The 18930-nt window shown below is 38.5% G+C and overlaps 1 protein-coding gene across 1 annotated transcript in view; it reads right to left on the bottom strand.

The window, feature by feature from the left end:
• The window catches only part of LOC136365163 (BEN domain-containing protein 5-like), a 564308-nt gene that overhangs the window by 510186 nt on the left and 35192 nt on the right, over nt 1–18930 (bottom strand). The window contains exon 3 of the mRNA XM_066325516.1: nt 5196–5320. Within this exon, the coding sequence (XP_066181613.1) occupies nt 5196–5320 (125 nt within the window). The remainder of the gene's footprint in view (nt 1–5195; nt 5321–18930) is intronic.

The following is an 18930-nucleotide window of genomic DNA, read 5'->3' as shown; positions in this document are numbered from 1 at the left end:
AACGCTTTATTTATTCACTTCAAATGTATTCGCTTCAAAATTTCAGATCTGTACACTTCCATAAAAACATACCCTTTTACATATGCATTTTCCAAAGCTAGGTAGATGCAATACAGCCTTTAAAGCACAGTAAAGAAAATATCTGTCTTCTCAAATGAGAAGCTGGAAAGAGTATAAGACATTATAAAGCATTTTGATACCAGTAACTTAAATCCCCAAATGACAGTAGAGCAAAGCATGTCTGCTTAAGAAGAAGAAAGTAAAAAGGTAGCCTGTTTCCAACTTTAGCCTGCTTTTGATGTCATATTCACTCCATCTTACTTTGGACGCAGCTTCGGCAGGAATTAACTGCAAAGAATGAGTTCTTAGGTCAGGAAAAAAGGTTGAGTACCTCAAATTATGGCTGCTTTTCTTTTTTTCCCCCTGCTTCTCCAAAACTTGTCATTTGGTATAAAGAGAGACATTATCTCTCCCTATACACATATCACTCATATCTTTAAACAATCACAGCTGTAACGTCATAAAGAAGCAGTTGTGTGCTAAAGATCATTGACTTGTTTTAGGACATTAAAAGGCCTTCACATATTATAAAATCCACAGTCAATAACAAATATTTCCTGAATATCTAACCAGTTAAAAACAACAGAGACCTTACAGCCTTTTATATTTTACAAAACAGTGTAGGATAAAAAACCAGAAAATTCTACAATGACAGTTCCATGCATTCATAATAATGTCCAGCCATGATAATCTCTGTCTTACCTGGGCATCCTGTTTCAATTTCTGAAAAACACGCTATCCTTTCTCCTGATCCATACTCACACGTAAAAAACCAAAAAAAAAACACCATGAGTCAAAATTCTAGTTTCAGTTCAACAGCAACTGAAGTAACGGAGAAAATGCCTTTGAAGTAAATAACATTTGGTTCTTTGATTTTAACCTCAATCTGGATCGATTTATTAACTGTAAGTAATGATCAAGTCCTAGCTGCCAAATACCCATTCTTCTCCTCTATGCTTCTTGGTATATTTTGTCAGTACCTTTGTGATAAAGAACTCCAAATGTGTTTATCAACACTTACAGAACAAAATTTGGCACTATTAGGAAACCCCTTCTGTTGGAAATTCTTTTTTTAATCTCAGTGAAAATACCATTTCTCAACATGATTCATCAGACAGCAGAGCTGTTCAGAGCACACACACACACAGAATTTGTCATGAGGCCTAGATGTGCATTACTTAGTGGTATAATATGGCTGCTGTGTGTTAAACAAAAAATCCTCAAATATTTTTAATCCTTTCATCACTTTCTTGTGTTTAACTCTTATCTTTTCTCAAACTGCTAAAAATTAAATTTTCCAGGACAAAGACAATCTTTTTCCAGTGTGGTTACAGTATCTGGAACAGTGAGTGTCAAGTACTTGAGAAGAATTTCCAGCTATGGCCCTCAGAAACAATAATCATTCTCTTCACCTGTAAAATCCACCAATATCAGTATACCAGCATATTTTTTATCATTTATCACACGTACACACATTCCTTTTTTTTTCCCAAAAAGCTCAAATGAATCACTGTTGCTAGTAATAACATTAAAGCCATTCTAGCTCAGAGGTAATCTTGCACCTGAAGCACTGTGTATTTAAAATACTTGAAATGCAATTGGGAGATGAAATTTGTTCATCCAATTTCCAGCTTCACAGAAAAGAAATTTAGCAAAATCGTAGATGGTGTTCTAAGGGCCGTGGCTGAAGCAAATAGGAAGCAAACCCTGCCCAGTAAAGAGCATTATCAGGAACAGAGAGCAGCCTGTGACACATATATAATTAGAGAAATTGGAGGCTTTGCCCATGAGACCATGTGTTCCACAGCAAATCCAATTTCCTTCACTCTCCCTTTCATGGATTTGTGTAAATCATAAACGTCCATGTGTTTCCCTTACATATAACATATCAGTTTCTTTTTTTCTTTTCCAATATCGGTGTTAATTGAATTCACCAAACAAGGAACAGAAAAGAATCATAGCTCAGATGTTTTCAGACCAACTGGCTTACAAGTCAGAAACCATTTAAGGAGATTGAAAGACCAAATTTTACATCTTGCAGGTATCTTACATGACGGTTCATTGCCCCTCAGAAATATAAGGTCTTAGCCTTTTTTTTTTTTTAATCTTTTTCCTTGTTAAAAAAGTATAAAATAAAACTGAAAACATAAAATGTCTGATGTACAAGTCCAAATCATAAGGAGGAAGAAATTACTTTACCAACTTCCAAATTAAAAAAACAAAAAAGTCTGTTGGTTCTACTTCAACATCGGGAAGTGAAGATCAAATAAACCAAGTTTATAATAAAATTCTAAAAATAATTCTGGAAATATTAGGGCTGTCACTGGCATGGTACAGAGCTTAGCTCTATTACCTGTGAAGCACAACAGTAACCTCAGACATACGTAACAGGAGCAAGGAAGCAATCACTCTGAAAAAGACTTCTGTATGATAGGGAAAAACAAATTAGGCCTGAGTTTCCATAGTGATACAGCAACAAAAGGCTGCTGCAATTTCCAGCTGTCTATAGTGAGGCAGTAACAGAGCAAAGGGACTCGAGCCCCTTCTCTGTAAATTGGGATTAGCACACTCAGAATTATCCATTAAATTTTAGTTCCGCACTATAAAGAAGATATTGAAGGAACTGGAAGAGGAAGAACAATAATGAAAACAAGAAGTTCTGCAAGAAACAAAATTACTAAATGCTATGGATTTGGATTTCATGGTTGGATTCTCTGGTATCTTAAAAATGCAAATTCCAATGAGTACTTTCTCCTATTCATCTCCTCTGTGGATTCTCTGATGTTTAATAAGAAATGATCTCATACTATAGCCTGTCTGCCAGTGGGAACACTAATGGGTCTCTTGCCCATCTGGCAGCCTGTTTTCCCGAAACTTACAGGAATTCCTGACCAGTGGTGCTGAAACTGGCCAAGAGTTAAGAAGCTACTGAAGGAGAAAAGAGAGGAGAGGGATCAGCAGCCATACAAAAACCCAGGCTAGCAAGTAGACAGTGTGATCATATAAGCTTTGCTTCCTTGGGAAACCAGGCTAATTATCAAAGGACTGAAAGATTCACTCATGATGAAAGTCCAAAGGCCCCAAAGCGGAAAAATACTTAAAAGGTAAAGTGGTCTATTGGATATAGGGCTGAAAGAACCAAACATGATAGCTAGGTTGAGACACAAATGATGAGGAATGTTGTAATTTACAGAAATATAAATGTTAGTCAGGGATGATGAGGATTTATTTGTACCAAGAGGAGTTATTACGAAGCAGAATTGCAACTGGGAATTGTGGGATTAAATAAAGGAAAGCTTTAGGCTAAAAATCAAGCAACACTGTAAGTGAGAGCAGTCTATAAAACAGTTTTCAGACATAGGAAATGGAAGATCTGTGGCTTAAGAAAATTAAAACTGGAAGGAAAAGAACCTATTTTCTTACAGAACAATAATGCATGGATGGTAAGATTGGCCGGAATGTCTAATTGGTCTTTCTTTTCATTTATCAGTAGATTAATAACACAAAATAATGCACTAACAATTATACAAAAAAAAAAAAAAGTAGCTACTCTTTGTGAGTCCTCATCCAAATGTCTGAAACCAAGCCTAATATACATAAACGTATAGATGTGCGTTCTTCACACATTACTTATATGATACATCAAAAATAAATACAATATTAGCCAGTTAATGATTTATAGAGAGCTACTAAAATACCTACTTCTACACATAATGTTATCAAAGGTCTTCTGTATTTCTGTTAGTGCAACATTTTCAAGCAATACTGAATAGTTTGGGCTTCCTTGGTACTGTTTTCCAGTAAAACATAAAATAAAATAATCAAAATGCAGAAAACAGATTGCATTACACAGTGTGTTTGATGTAGCAACTTCTAACTTTCATTTAATATAGCTGAGCTGCAATGACTAATGCTGCCCATGGCCTGTGGTACAAAGACCTAAAAGGGGTTCCAGACTAGATTACGTCCAGGCAGGTCTCATTTTAACGGAAATTGGAGAGATGAGAAAAAGATTATAGCAGCACACATTATAAAAACAGACCTCACAAGTCAAACTTAATAGTGGAACCATTCTCTTTCATGTAGACAACCATGAAAACAAATATCCTGTAAGCACTAGATATATATTGTATCTTTTTACCCGATCTCTTTGCCTCCTTGAGACAGATTCCCATTCATCTCATGACTATATAATTTGATCACAGCTGAGTAAGGCACAGCAAGGGAAAGGGTCTGTCTGATAAAGTATCAGGCTCCAGGATGATAGATAAACAATTTCATGATTTCCAGTTGTAACAGGAATGATGCAGTGCTGGGTATTAAGATATTAGTCTCATAGGAATACAAATATCAAGCTTCTGCAGTTTTTTCCTTACTAAATATGTTTTATTTCCATTAAGTAAAAATGACAGACAGATTCTGACAAACTTAGGCAGGCCACCAGAACAAAATTCAAGGTGCATGTGAAAAGTAAAATGAAATATTTTTATTATTATTTTTCAGTGTGAAAGCTAGTATATAACTTTTATAAGCATACAAGTGAAAAAAAATAGAGCAAGGAAGTTTCTTTCTCAAGGGGCATCTTTACTGAAAAAAACATTATTTAAAAGTAAGTGAAACAGTTGCCTATCAATTTGCTTCACATTTAAACCTCCTCTATCACAAGGGACATGTTGGCAAGCAACTCCTCTGCTACAGGTCACTAGGGATCTGTCTGCTTGCAAAGCTGCCCCATTGTTCTACATGTATTAAATGAAGGTCTGAGGGATAATATTTGAACAGCCATGATGGATTTCTTTTTCATATATTAGCACACATATTTGGAATGGAATTTTATTTATTTTGTTGGAATGCAAAAGCACAAATAAATGGCAGCCATTATTAATACCAGTCCTGTTAGTTGGCAAAAATCCTACTGTCATTGCAATTACCTCCTCTCTTGGATAGCTGAAAAGCATGCTCATCCCCACTCCTGCTGATACCTGCTTTTATTCAGAAAAAGTCAAAGAACAAAGATACATTTTAAAGAAATTTTTAGTTGCCAACCCTGGGCATCATCTTTTTCATTGAAGAAAACACATTCTGGAGTAAGCAATTTTCGAAGCTATCATGCAATCTAATTTATTATCACTTACCTGTGATTCCTTCACGTTCTCCACGGTGAAGTTGAACCAGACTCGGAAGCGTGGGTTGCAGGTGTCTGGCCGAATGAAGAGGTCATACTCAAACTCTGTGACGTGGTCCACACGGCCAAGGTTCCCTACCAAGAACAGATGGAACAGGAGGTGTTTTACTGAATGGCTGAGCAACTCTCCAGGAACAACACTGAGGAAAGTTTTTAATGCTTCTACCTCCATTGGTTAAAATATACAAGTATAACAGGCCTTAAAACAGAATTATTCTTTAGAATTTAATTTAGAATATTCTTTAGAATAATTCTCCAGAATTATTTTTTAAAAGTAGTTCAGAATTATTTTTAGGGGTTTGATTGCAGTCATAAAATAAAATACATAGCAGTGAGCAATATGCATATGAATACACCAAAAAGAAGACAACACATTTTTATTGTTCAATCAAATTGACCTTTTGTCTCCTCTTATCTGAATACCCCAATTGTGTGTCCTAACATCCTTTTAAATGTTTCCTTTTTCTTTTTTTTTCACTTTTCTAATGATGTCTCTGCACGTCTTTTAATCCCCACCTGTTAGGATTTCTTTCTTTCCAACTGCTGCTCTTGTTCAAGTCTCTGTGACATTAAAGGGCCCCCAGATTTCCACCTGGCCTCCCCGGCTCTTGCTCTAAGCATCCCTCTCTCCCCACAGATGGTCCAGCCTTCATCTCCTCTGTGATTCAAAAACCACCTCAATCCTTTTCCTGCACCATTTACGGCCACTATCACCTCTGTCCAAAGACACAAATGAGATTTTGCTTCAGCCTGTTCCTAGTGAATTTCATGGAATAGTATTTTTAAATATAGTCAGAGCTACATTGTCCCCTATGGCATTATTCAGCAGGCAACCACACTGGCTATAGAAATGAAGTTCAGCGCTGGGAAAAACTACTAAGTGCTTTCAAATTGCTAAAATGGCATTTTTCCTTTGAAGTGTGCCAAGATTTTTAGAGACAGGGCTTAGACTGTCCATTTCATTTACGCACTATAAAAATAAGACTTTACATTTTCCTGATCCAATCCAAAACTCATCTCATCAGGTCTTGTAAGACAGGGCCATGTTTTAGCCCACATGCTAAATTAGATTTCTTTTTAAAAAGGAGCACTGAAAACCTGGGTTTATGGTTTCAAATATATTTTGGGGGTTAAATATATATTTTTGGGTTGGAAATATACTGTTGGGTTCTAATGCCTATTTATAAGGTTATTTGAGCTAAACAATTCCCTCGTCAGCAAGTCCCACTGCAGTCAATAGGACTGTTCTCTGGCAACACGTTGCTCAATACCAGCAAATTTCAGCTGATCTGCTGCTCTGGGCTGGAAAAGCAGCAGGAAAAAGACATTTTTAATTCTGTTTATCAATACAGTTCTAGGATTTCTACCTTATCCTAAATTGTTTCTGGCTTTACTAATGGAACATATTTAATCTTCTCTATTTTTAATGTTATCCTCTACTTTCCTACCCACATCCTCCTTTTCAGAAGAATATTCTCTCCACTGCTTTCCTCTGCAGAGACCCGCTCCACGCTCTCAATCTGTTCCTGAGGGCTCGCCTCAAGGAGACACTTGGCATCGGAAATGTTAGAAAAACCAGCTCTATTGCAAAGCCAGAATGCCTCTGCCAAACATAAATAATGTCACCTGCCGTGGTGGGTGCCCAGGTGCTGGCAGTGGGGCTGCAGCCTGGCTCTTGGAGAGGCTGTGCTGTCCCATTCCAGCCCGTTCCTGACACTCCCAGATGGCTCCAGAATGGCCTCACCCACGGCACAGCACAGCCCTCAGCCCAGGGGCTGAAAACGTGTCCAGTGAAGGGCAAAATCCTACACACACAGAGGGAGCCTGAGGAGAAACGGGGAGTGAGGAGGAGGAGGGACAGGGGTGCTCTGGGAGCCAGGACAGGGACTCCTCTGTGCCCTGTGCGGAGAGGCTGGGGCAGGATGGTGTCTCCTGGAGGGACAGTGACACACAGAGGATCCAGGCTGGGGCAGGATGGTGTCTCCTGGAGGAGCAGAGACCCTCACAAGACCCAGGCTGGGGCAGGATGGTGTCTCCTGGAGGGACAGTGACACACAGAGGACCCAGGCTGGGGCAGGTTGGTGTCTCCTGGAGGGACAGTGACACAGAGGACCCAGGATGGAGCAGGTTGGTGTCTCCTGGAGGGACAGTGACACAGAGGACCCAGGATGGAGCAGGTTGGTGTCTCCTGGAGGGACAGTGACACAGAGGACCCAGGATGGAGCAGGATGGTGTCTCCTGGAGGGACAGTGACACAGAGGACCCAGGATGGAGCAGGATGGTGTCTCCTGGAGGGGCAGTGACACTCACAGGATCCAGGATGGAGCAGGTTGGTGTCTCCTGGAGGGGCAGTGACACAGAGGACCCAGGATGGAGCAGGATGGTGTCTCCTGGAGGGGCAGTGACACACACAGGATCCAGGATGGAGCAGGTTGGTGTCTCCTGGAGGGGCAGTGACACAGAGGACCCAGGATGGAGCAGGATGGTGTCTCCTGGAGGGGCAGTGACACACACAGGATCCAGGATGGAGCAGGTTGGTGTCTCCTGGAGGGACAGTGACACACAGAGGACCCAGGATGGAGCAGATTGGTGTCTCCTGGAGGGACAGTGACACACAGAGGATCCAGGATGGAGCAGGTTGGTGTCTCCTGGAGGGACAGTGACACACAGGACCCAGGATGGAGCAGGTTGGTGTCTCCTGGAGGGACAGTGACACAGAGGACCCAGGATGGAGCAGGTTGGTGTCTCCTGGAGGGACAGTGACACAGAGGACCCAGGATGGAGCAGGATGGTGTCTCCTGGAGGGGCAGTGACACACACAGGACCCAGGATGGAGCAGGTTGGTGTCTCCTGGAGGGACAGTGACACAGAGGACCCAGGATGGAGCAGATTGGTGTCTCCTGGAGGGGCAGTGACACAGAGGACCCAGGATGGAGCAGGATGGTGTCTCCTGGAGGGACAGTGACACACAGAGGACCCAGGATGGAGCAGGTTGGTGTCTCCTGGAGGGACAGTGACACAGAGGATCCAGGCTGGGCAGGATGGTGTCTCCTGGAGGGACAGTGACACAGAGGATCCAGGATGGAGCAGGTTGGTGTCTCCTGGAGGGACAGAGACACACAGAGGACCCAGGCTGGGGCAGGATGGTGTCTATGGTGTCTCCTGGAGGGGCAGTGACACACAGAGGACCCAGGCTGGGGCAGGTGCTCCTGACAGGACTGCAGCCCTGGGAAGGGAAGGGCCCAGGATGGAGCAGGGGAGCAAGGAAGAATCAGCCCTCAGCCCCTGCACCACTCCTCGAATGGGGAAGTTGATCCTGGGAAGCAGGGAAGGACAGGGTAAAGGCATTGTTCCACTTTTCTCTGATTTTTACTACGCAAACCTATTTTAACTGGCAATAAATAAGTCTCCCCAGAGCTGAGTGTTTTGCCTATCCAGGCCATTGGTGAGTGCCCTCCCTCTCTGCACCTCAACCCATGAGCTCTTGCACCTTATTTTCACCTCTGTCCTGGGGAGGAGTGTGGGTGAGATAGCACTGGGTGGGCAAAGGAAACCCACCATAGCTCCTGGCTTTAGCTGAAATCCCTGACACATCTAAGTGCATATTCTGCCACAGGGGTCAGACCCCTCCCTTACTGACAACCAAACTCAAATCTTAACGTAAAATACAATTTCCTACAGATAATTATCCAAAGTAAATAAGACTGGTAGAACTGAGCTATTGTATCGTAATACCTTTAATTAAGTGGCTTCGTTTTGCTGTATTTTTCATTAAATGTCATGCATAAATGACATAGCTGGGATAATAATATTCCTTAGATATTTCAGGACTTAGGTAGTGCAAGGTACACATCCCAAAAGTTTAGATTCCAGTTGCATCCCAGGTCACAGATTTAGATCTCTCTGGACAAAGTTTGGTGTGTAGATTCACTTCAGCCTGAGCTGTGCATGATCCCGGCAGATTCTCTAGAGTGAAGGCAGCAGGCTGGATGAACACAGATGGTGGGCTAGGTCCATCCTATAAACTAATAAACTAATATACATGCCTCCCAGCAATCCCAGCAATTCCAGACATGGATTAGGTTATCCGCAGCACAGAGCAGAGGTGCAAATTTTGATGGAATTACTCCCAAAGAAGGACGCAGAAGCAATTAAATTCATATTTAAAGTTCAAAGACCATTAAAAACTTGTACTGGAAGACATAAGAAACTAAAAGATTATTAAGTGAATAATTAAAACAGAGCAAAATGAGACCTTGCTTTTGAGTTTTTGCACATTTCAGTTTCTTTATCTACAACAAGCTAACCTGAACTGGATGGGGAACAGATGACCCACTCAGAACTGCTTTACAGAGTCCTCAGGAGCCCTAAACTAGCACTGGAGAATTGTCAGGAGATGACAATTGCCAGGAGATGACTGATGTGAGGAGAAGCACAGATGGTGAAGAGCTGGTGTGCTGAAGCCACTGCCACCCAGTCTGCTCCGGAAAATCCATCTCAAATCCAGCAGAGCCCTTATAATTTAATCATTTTTGTGCTTGATTCCTCAGAAACCCAAACATGATTTTCTCTCTTGATTTGGATACTCCATTCCCTCCTAATGCACTATTTTTTCCTTTTGTGAGTTTATTAGTTTATTATTAGTTTTTGCCTCTTACCAGGCACGTGTCAGCTGCCATTGTCACCTGCAGCCCTTCGCAGTTTGGTGTCATTTGGACATTTCATTAGCCCACTATTTCTTCTCTGTCTTCCAGATGCTAAAGAGGCTGGACTGAGCACTAATGCCTTCGGTAACTAATTCAACAAGTTCCTCATGCTCAATAGACTATTGTTTGTAATATCACAGCCTTTGCTCACAATCTGTCAGCCTAATTTCAGCCCACATAGCAATGTCATTAAACAAGACAGCAGTTTTGGTACAAAGAAGCCAAGAACTGTAGGAACAAAACACCTCCTCACTCTAAGAGATGCTTTGTAGAAAAACTGATAATGCCACCAAAAAACCATTTCTTGGCGTCCAGGGAAGGATATAAACTTCCCAATGTTAATCTCATAAACAAACTGAACAGTTTTTTTAGTTTTTTGTCCTGCCTTCACAGTGCTGTATCATGGGAAATACATTTATTCTAACAGATGAGAATTCAATTCAATTCCAATACCACAGGTACCGCAGTGATGTGCATTAGAAACTGTGGAGCGGGAATTAAAACATTGGTTACAGCATTCCATTTAGATATTAAGCCATTTTAACATTTTAACATCGAAAATAAACTATTTTTTTCTTAAGAGCAAACCACCTCTAAACTGATTTTTTTAAAATATCTGTAAAAGGTTCCATGATTTTTTTTTTTCTTGCTTTTTGGCTAAATATATAGCAAGAGAGAAAAACTATTTAATAAGTGGGTAGACAGCAAGTTCTTCCTGTGTCCCAGGAATTTCTGTGCAATCCCACAATGCATACAGTGTACTTTGCAGTAATTCAGCCAATTTCTCTGCTGAAATTGTGACAAATGTAAGAAAAAGCCAAATAGCACTTATTTTGTGTAATGTGCCTACCAACAGTTTTCAGTCATGATACAACTACTGTACAAACCTTCGTGTGCACAGTTCTTATTCTGGTCATTTGTGATATCAGTAAGAGTCTGTTCACAACCTCATTGGTTAAGTATATTCTTCTCAAATCAGACAAAAAAGTCTCACAGTACTAAAATACACACTTTGTTTTACTTCACTTTGAGATCATGCCACGTGAACTCTCACCACTCCGTTCCATAAATGCAGAAGTTTTATATCTGAGAGTACACAGCATTCTCCAAAGCCTCCTCACTCCATACCTTGTGATTAGCACTGTATTTGGGGTTAACATTATAAAACACAAGATATTAATGTTATTTAAGGCACACATATGATTAATGAACTGATAGAGTAATGTGACCTGCAAGGGGGAAAAAACCCAACATAATATAAGCAATAAAATCTGAACTGATTTGCATTCTAAGACAATTCTTGTTTAACTTATTTTTAATAATTCAAGTGTACAACTGGATGTCAAATTACTTTCTGACTATATTTTAAAACTAAAACAAGTTATTTATTAGAGTAGCCAGCATTCTGCAAAACATTTTGGATTTTCTCTCCTATGCACTCTGAAATAAGTTGCAGGGGTTTTTTCTATTATTGTTTTACTTTACAGAAGTATTAGCACAGATTTTTTTTAACTGATGGGAAGATGTGAACAAATCAAATTCTCAAATGTCTATAAACTGACTTTCACTTAGCCTTGGGGTTTGTTTTTAAGACATGCTCAATTTTCAGTCACAGTTCTGTTCAATACTCTTAGCATACCGAGAAAAGAGGAGACATACTTTCCTTTAATCATTCAAGCTGAAATTCTTAATTATATTTGCTTAAATTGCTTTACAGAGTAATGTTTAGTGCCATGCTCCCAAAATGTGAATAGTGAGAGGGGTCAATAGCATGTTTCAAGTTTCTTTAAAAGTCAGAAAAAAGCCCAATGATACAATTTATTAATCATGCAACATACACTTAGTCCTCATAAAATATTAATGCATATTGCTTCCTACATCAATAAAAAGTGTACTTTACACAAAGAAAGAAAACCTGCTTAAGAAAATGCTAGCTAAAGTCACTAAACATTCTAACAATTATCATATAAATGCTAGAAAAGAAAATATAGATATGTTAACCAATCCTAAAATCTTCTTAAACCGCACATTGTGCTTGCCTACAGAGAATTTTTAAGATGAAAAATAGACCTTGAGGGTCTTAGACAAGCCTGAGGCAATATAAAGAAAAAGGTCAAACACTCTGCTAAAAAGGACCGTTATCTTCAGAACAACAACTTATCAGCCAGCTTGCAGCCCTGCTTATTTACAGTTATTGGTCCCCGAGGAAGTGCACTTCAGCGCAGGGCGCGATTACTTTGTAATGAGTTTGCCAGAAATGGTAAAGGAAACTAATTTGTAACAATGTGCTGTTCCCGGCACATGAACTTTCTCAGACACTTTTTTTTTTTTTTTTTTTTTTTTCTTTTTTTTTTTTTTTTTTTTTTTTGTGTCCGGCCATGAATAACTAACTTCAGCCTCCCTAATAAGCAGTGAAAACAGAAGTGCACTAAAACCCGACTGAGTCGCGAGCATAAATGTGCTGAAATATCAGTGATTATCCCTCTCAGCTGTCCATTACAGTACTCATGATGACCACCAATTCCCCTGTGGTGGATATATAGAATGCAGGTTTCAGGGGGTGGATTTGCACATGAAAATTAACACCATTTGGAAGAAAATAGCCTGCACCTGTCACAGATTAGCAACAAAAGGTCAAATGCCTCCTTTTACACCTAGAGCACTTGCATATTGTATGCCTTGCTTATAGGAGCCTAATTCTAGTTTCTTAATTCAGAAAAGTGAGCACCATGGTGAACTGAGGAGAAAAAAAGAATTAAATCTTGGCTAAAAGCTATCAATAAATCTATTGATCAAGATACATATGAATGGAAGTAGCTGAGGCAATCTCTGTCTCTAAAAAGAGGTAGTTTTTCAAAAGAGAATTACACAAAGTGCTCTTCTGTTTTTGTCAATATGCTGCCAGGTTTTGAAATGCTATTTTTCATCCACACAATAAAAATCTTGACAAGTAAGCAATAGAAAATCACTAATACACTTTCAGCTGCATTTCAATCTATACAAATTCTTTAAACAAAAACAACCAAGGAACAGATTGGAATATACATCATTTTCACCAGTAGAACCTGGGATCAAGTCCAAGATAGCCAAACAGTATTAATCTATATTTCATGCAATTCTATATTTCCCAAAATAAGGTAAAATGTTGAATATGGAATAACCTCGATGGAATTCATCCTTATAGATGATAAAACACATTGAGATGATAATGCAAAGAAATTTTATCGATATGTTCTAAATGGAACAGGAACTACAGGGACTGAGATCCGTAAAAACTTCTCTCGAGTGAAAGATTAGATATCTTCTGAAAGGAGGGGATCTAGGAATATCAGATGTAAATTCCCACTAGCTTTATGGTCTTTGCCTCTGAAAAGGAATTAATAAAAAAATAGTTCTGCAATAAGTCCTAAAGAACTTCTAAATAGTATTTGATTTCTAAATTGGAAAAAAAAGAAAAATCTAATGAAATAGGGACGACCTCTGAAAACCCATGATAGTTTTTGCATCATCTCCTAGATTCATGCCCAGAGCATATGTCAGCTCAAGATACCTGAAACTACAAAGAACAATTTGAAAAAATAAGACAATACCATAAAAACCATATATACAACACCTGTAAATTATAGTTTAAATTATTAAAATTGCACATATCAAGCTCTGCAACACAAAGTAATATCTTCACTACCACAGTTAAATCAATGTTCTGCAGAAAATCTCTCAGTACTCTTCAGAAATATAGTGTTCTTTTAAAAACCTGATGTTCCAGTTGAAACCATAGAAATGCTCGTGACTGCACTTTTGGTCAAAATCCAGATTTCCTTTGAAAAATGGTCATGAATAGCAAATAGGCAAAGCATTTCAAAAGTACATGGTTCGAAAAGCTGGATGCTTCAGACTTGATTTGCAGTCTCTTTTCTCTCTTCCCTCCTCTGTTAAATAAGCTGAAAATGTTGTTTCCATAATGTTTTAAGTTTTTATCAAGAGTGACATCCAAATAACAGTAAATGAGTAGTTTTTGTGGAAAAGATTGTATGGGAACAATGACTTAGGACTTAACAGCAGCTGGTAAAAGGCCATGTTCATCTCTGCAAAGAGATGTAGATGTAGAACTCACAGAGGCTGAAAAATTCTGATTGAGCTCTTATTGTAAGCAGACAATGTGATAGAATCTGATTGTGACTGAGAGCACATGAAAATTCTAGCTATATAAGTTATGGATCTCTATTGGTTTGTTTCTTTTGGTGTTGATCTTAATTTATAGCAATGAGAGCCTGATCTGATTTTCCACACCTTTCCAGGATCACAGTCACAGTACCACCCTCTCCAATACTTTTCCTCCCAAGTGACATAAGTTAGGTGCACTGAATCCATTTCCTGGGGGCATTCTGCCCACAGGCCCTGGGAACACAGTTACAGCTTCTCAGTGGTCCCAAACAAGTGTAATGAACAAATCTTTAATTCCTTGGTATTGAGTCAAATTGCAGAAATATTAATGATGTGTGGCCTAGACTAAAACACCCACAGAAGTTTTATAAATTAAAACTTTTATCTGAATTAGAGTAGGAGGCAGAATTGTCTTCCACACAGAATATTAAGGGAATTGAAAACCTTTAAGAAAGAATGACTGGTTGAAAAATGAGAGAATCATAAACGATCTTAAATCTATTTGTTGAAGATAAAAGGAGGGGTGAGGCAGCCAATGCCATGATTTATTTTACTAAAAACAGTTGGAAAAAGATCCTCATATTCTAGGAGTCCAGACAGTGCTGCCAATGGATAGCTTTAGGATGAGTTCTATCTTTCTGGAAAAAAAAAAAAAAAACTTTTCTTGGTCACAGGTGTTTGAATGTCTGGTAAAGGGGAAGGGGGAATAGAGGGATTAAAATTTATTAAGTAGGCTTGAGGTTCCTCCTGCAATAAGGATACAGTTACAGAATTTTCACATTATAAATAACTGTAAAATTCTAGCATGTGCTAATCCCAAAGGCCACCTACTGACATCACTTGCAACTTTCTTTTATAGTCCAGGAGAGTAAACAATGCAATTTAGAAAAACAACACAAGCAGCTAGAACCAGAATATTTTCTGCCTTTTTATGTTCATTAAGTAGAGCAGTCTTAACATTGATGCACAGTGAAAAACAGCAACAAGTATTCCTGAATATTTAGTGATCATGATTGCTCAACAACCACTATGAGCAAAACGGCACAATATACGAGTAACAGATATCCCAAAATACTACAAAGACCATTGTGTAAACAGCAGGCTCACATACATATTAAGAAATTATACAATACAGTCTTGCTGAAAGAATTCGATAGTTTTGATCAAATTAGATTGATATTTAATCACTTGCAGCCAATGAGCCTTATTTCAAAATTGCCCTTTTCAATAAAAACTAGTGCTTGCAGTTAAAGGTCCTAAAAAACCTGGTGCTGTAAAGAATAAAATGTCAATGTTCACCATGTAGGGAAATTGTAAAGGATGAATAAAATGGAGCCAGTCTCTTGACTACTTCTCCTACATCTGTGAGTCTTATAAATTACAGAAATATCAAGCAGAGCCCAAGACTGCAGGACAAATGCTCCAAAAAGTCACAAAATCACGTAAACACACGACCTGGCAGTGGTAAAGCAGCAACTTAGTAGGGAGTGTCAAGAGTGCTTAAAAATCAGAGGCCTGTGCCCTAAGATGGCCATCACACAGCCACTACACCAAATCCACCAAATCCCCAGAAAAACAGATTTCTCTGCTCCCTCTTTATCAATTCCCCAAAGGCCTCCAATGACAGATGGGCAGTTATTTATCCACGGCAGTGAACCTTTGTTAAAGGAAAATCAGAATACAAAGAGGTTTTGCATTAGTGTCACGAAACTCAGCTTTTCTTTAACAAAGCATGTGCTCCCAAAATGGGTCTCTCACGGCCGCGCTTGTGCCACGTCTTTCCAGAGCAGAGCTCTTAAAGGGAAAAGCATTTGGGGAAATTTCTGTTTGGAAGTCACTTAGCATATAATGGGTGCTCTCCTAAATAAATAATTAATAAGTTAATAAATAAATTATAACGACGTCTGCAGCCTGAACCACGGAAGCAACCACCAGCCCAGGCAGATGAGGGAAGAGGAGCTGAGTGATGGTACACAGTGGGGTGTACCATCACTGGTGTGCCACAGACAAAAACAGGCTCCAAATGCTCACTCAGTTAGGGGTGATGCTCAGGGTACACCACTGAAATCTGTTGCTCTCTACAGCCTCTGAGGTAAAGCATTCTCCTATACACCTGCTGCCTAACAGCACAGGTGCGCAAAAAAAAGGATTAAAAATGGTTCAAAAAATTAAAAGCTGCGTTTTCTTTACTCTTTAGCACATCACAGTAGTCCTACTTATGTAATGCTTCCTACTCAATATATTCATCATTTTGCAAAGACCCTGAGAATTCTTGCAATGCAAAAGACAAGGAAGTTCTTTCATCCTACAAGAGAGGAAATTCCTGTTGATTTATTGCTGCACAGTAACGCTGTAATTCTGCATTTGGCCTAGTTTGGTGCCTTATACACAGAATCACCGTTTTTCCAGGGGAATGCTTCCAAAGAATAACTACACACTGACACTTGAATAAAAATTAATAGATGGAAACCCTAATCAGAGACCTATAGTTATATTATGTTATATTCTCAAGCACCTCTCAAAAGTCACCAGAGCTGTAAATAAAATCAGAAGGTTTTTATTAAAGAGTATTAATGGAAAGGTTCCAGATATTGCCTTATAAAAGAATCTTGCTTTTTGAGATAGATCCTAGATAAGAGCCTTTTCTAACTAATAAATTATTGGGTTTATAGCTGAAACTTTCTTTATCATATTAAAAAAAAAATCCTTGAAAAAAAGTACTGCAAGGATAGACTTTCCATACAAATACTGAATAACTTCTGTCCTACATACAGCTTTTGCAGAAGAAACAGTCTTATTTTAGTTTATTATAAAACTGAATTTGATTCTCCATGCCATTATCAATCTAGTCACAAAAACAGTTTGGGGGCTAGAAATTTTATTCTCATTCAATACATTAATCCCATCATTTCATCGCCTAAAAGTGGTATCTTACCATATAATCTCCATGATAAAATTTACAGATAGACTTTCCTGCAGTCTGGGTACATTTTTAGCCATTTCATCAGATCAGACTGATACACAACTTTTCTGCTCATCTTCTCCTCCTCTGTAGCTCCCACTCTGACATTCTTTTGTAGAACAAGGTGATTTCTCTACTTTTCTCTTTATTATATAGCATTTTGATCCTTCTGTACGCAATGGAACTTGCTCCTGTATTTTCACTTATTTAATTTTCTGACTCCTGTGTCTTGCTATTTTCCTTTCCTCCAGATACCAGCCTGTTCTGGAAGCCCTCCTTGACTTCCAGATTTACCAATATTTGTGAAATGGCACTACCATTCATATCATATAACTACATTATGTTGGTTTGGTTTTATAACGCTGCTAGAATTTATACAGGCCTCTGTAACTGTACCCACATGGATGTATCAAAAAACTGCTTACCCTCATTTATCTTTGCTTAGTTAAAGCTTAAATTAGACCTTAAAAAACTAGCTTGTTGATGTTATTTTTTCAATCAGAAGTGATAATTAAAATATTGACATTTCAGATGGCACTAACATGTTTTTGATTTCTGCTATGGTTACAATGGTTTTTTATATTTGAATGTCTGTCTTAATTTTGTTAGGGGTTTTGGTGTTGTTTTCTTTTTTTTTATTTTGCTGAATCTAGAAGCATTTCCTTTTATTTCAAAGTATTTCTATGTTTGTAGTAAATTAAACATTAATCTTTCTCTGCAAATGTCAAGTGATATTTAAATGTTTTTCTGGCAGATAAATGATTATTAATATTAATGCAATAAAATCACAGCTCTTTGTCCTTTCTTTGATATTTAAGAAAAAATTAAGACTGTCAAAACAGTTCTGCAAAAAGAGAATTCATTGGTCTACCATCCACTCTTCATTAGCCTGAGAGGTAAAAAAATTACTGATCTTGTGAGACAATGTGTTTATAGAATCAGAAAGGGTTGAAAATGAATTACTCTATCAGTGGTAGAGTGTGTATTACTTCAACGTGAAAATGCCTTGTTAAAGTTCATTTTAATTTAAAGCCCCCTTCTGTCATTCAAAAAGCTTTAGCACAATGAAAGAATCTTTGTCACTTTCATAATTAGCCCCTCTTGCACTAAATGAGAATAAAATCTGATCAGAAGTCCATACAGGCAAGGTCATAAATCAAAGAGAAAAGCTCCACAACAGTCCTGTAAGATGTCCAAAGGCACACACAGCTTGGAATTAAAGCACTGTAGTCAGGATCCACTCCCAGAAACACAGCACAGAAAAAGCCCCAATAACATCTGTTTGACAGGCTAAATTTATCTCCATATTCTGTAGCCCCATAAACACATTTTGCTGTTTAGATACAAAAGCAATTTCAGCACCAAGGACAATCCAGGAAAGCAAACAGCTGTTAAAGTGCTACTATCGCCGTTTGCCAAGCAAAGTCAAATTAATTTAACTTAATGCTCTCACTTCAAACAGTGGCAGTAAAACAAAAAAAAAGAAAAAAAAAAAAGAAAAAAAAAGCCATATATGATAATTGTCATAAAAAAAGGAAAAAAGTTGTATTAACAGAAAAAAGTCCTTAGGAAATCAAGTTTGATTTTATACACAGAAGTGAGTATGCAGCCCAGTTCAAATGTAAGCTGGATTTTATTCAACTTATTTTCATTTTCAGATGAAAGTAAAAAGACATTTTGAAAGATGTAATAGAATTCTCAACCTTGGACAGTTATGGAGAGAGTGACAGCACATCACTCTCTCTACTCAGGGATCATCGGAACACCAACAGATATCCAAGCCATCAACATTATTTTGCTCCCTATGTTAACACAAAATCAGGATTTCATCAGAAAATGATGCCTAAAACATG

This window comes from Sylvia atricapilla, chromosome 9, assembly GCF_009819655.1.
Source record: "Sylvia atricapilla isolate bSylAtr1 chromosome 9, bSylAtr1.pri, whole genome shotgun sequence".
NCBI classification, from domain to species: Eukaryota; Metazoa; Chordata; class Aves; order Passeriformes; family Sylviidae; genus Sylvia; species Sylvia atricapilla.
Note: the sequence above shows the minus strand (reverse complement) of the source record. Positions and strands in the feature narration are given on the sequence as shown.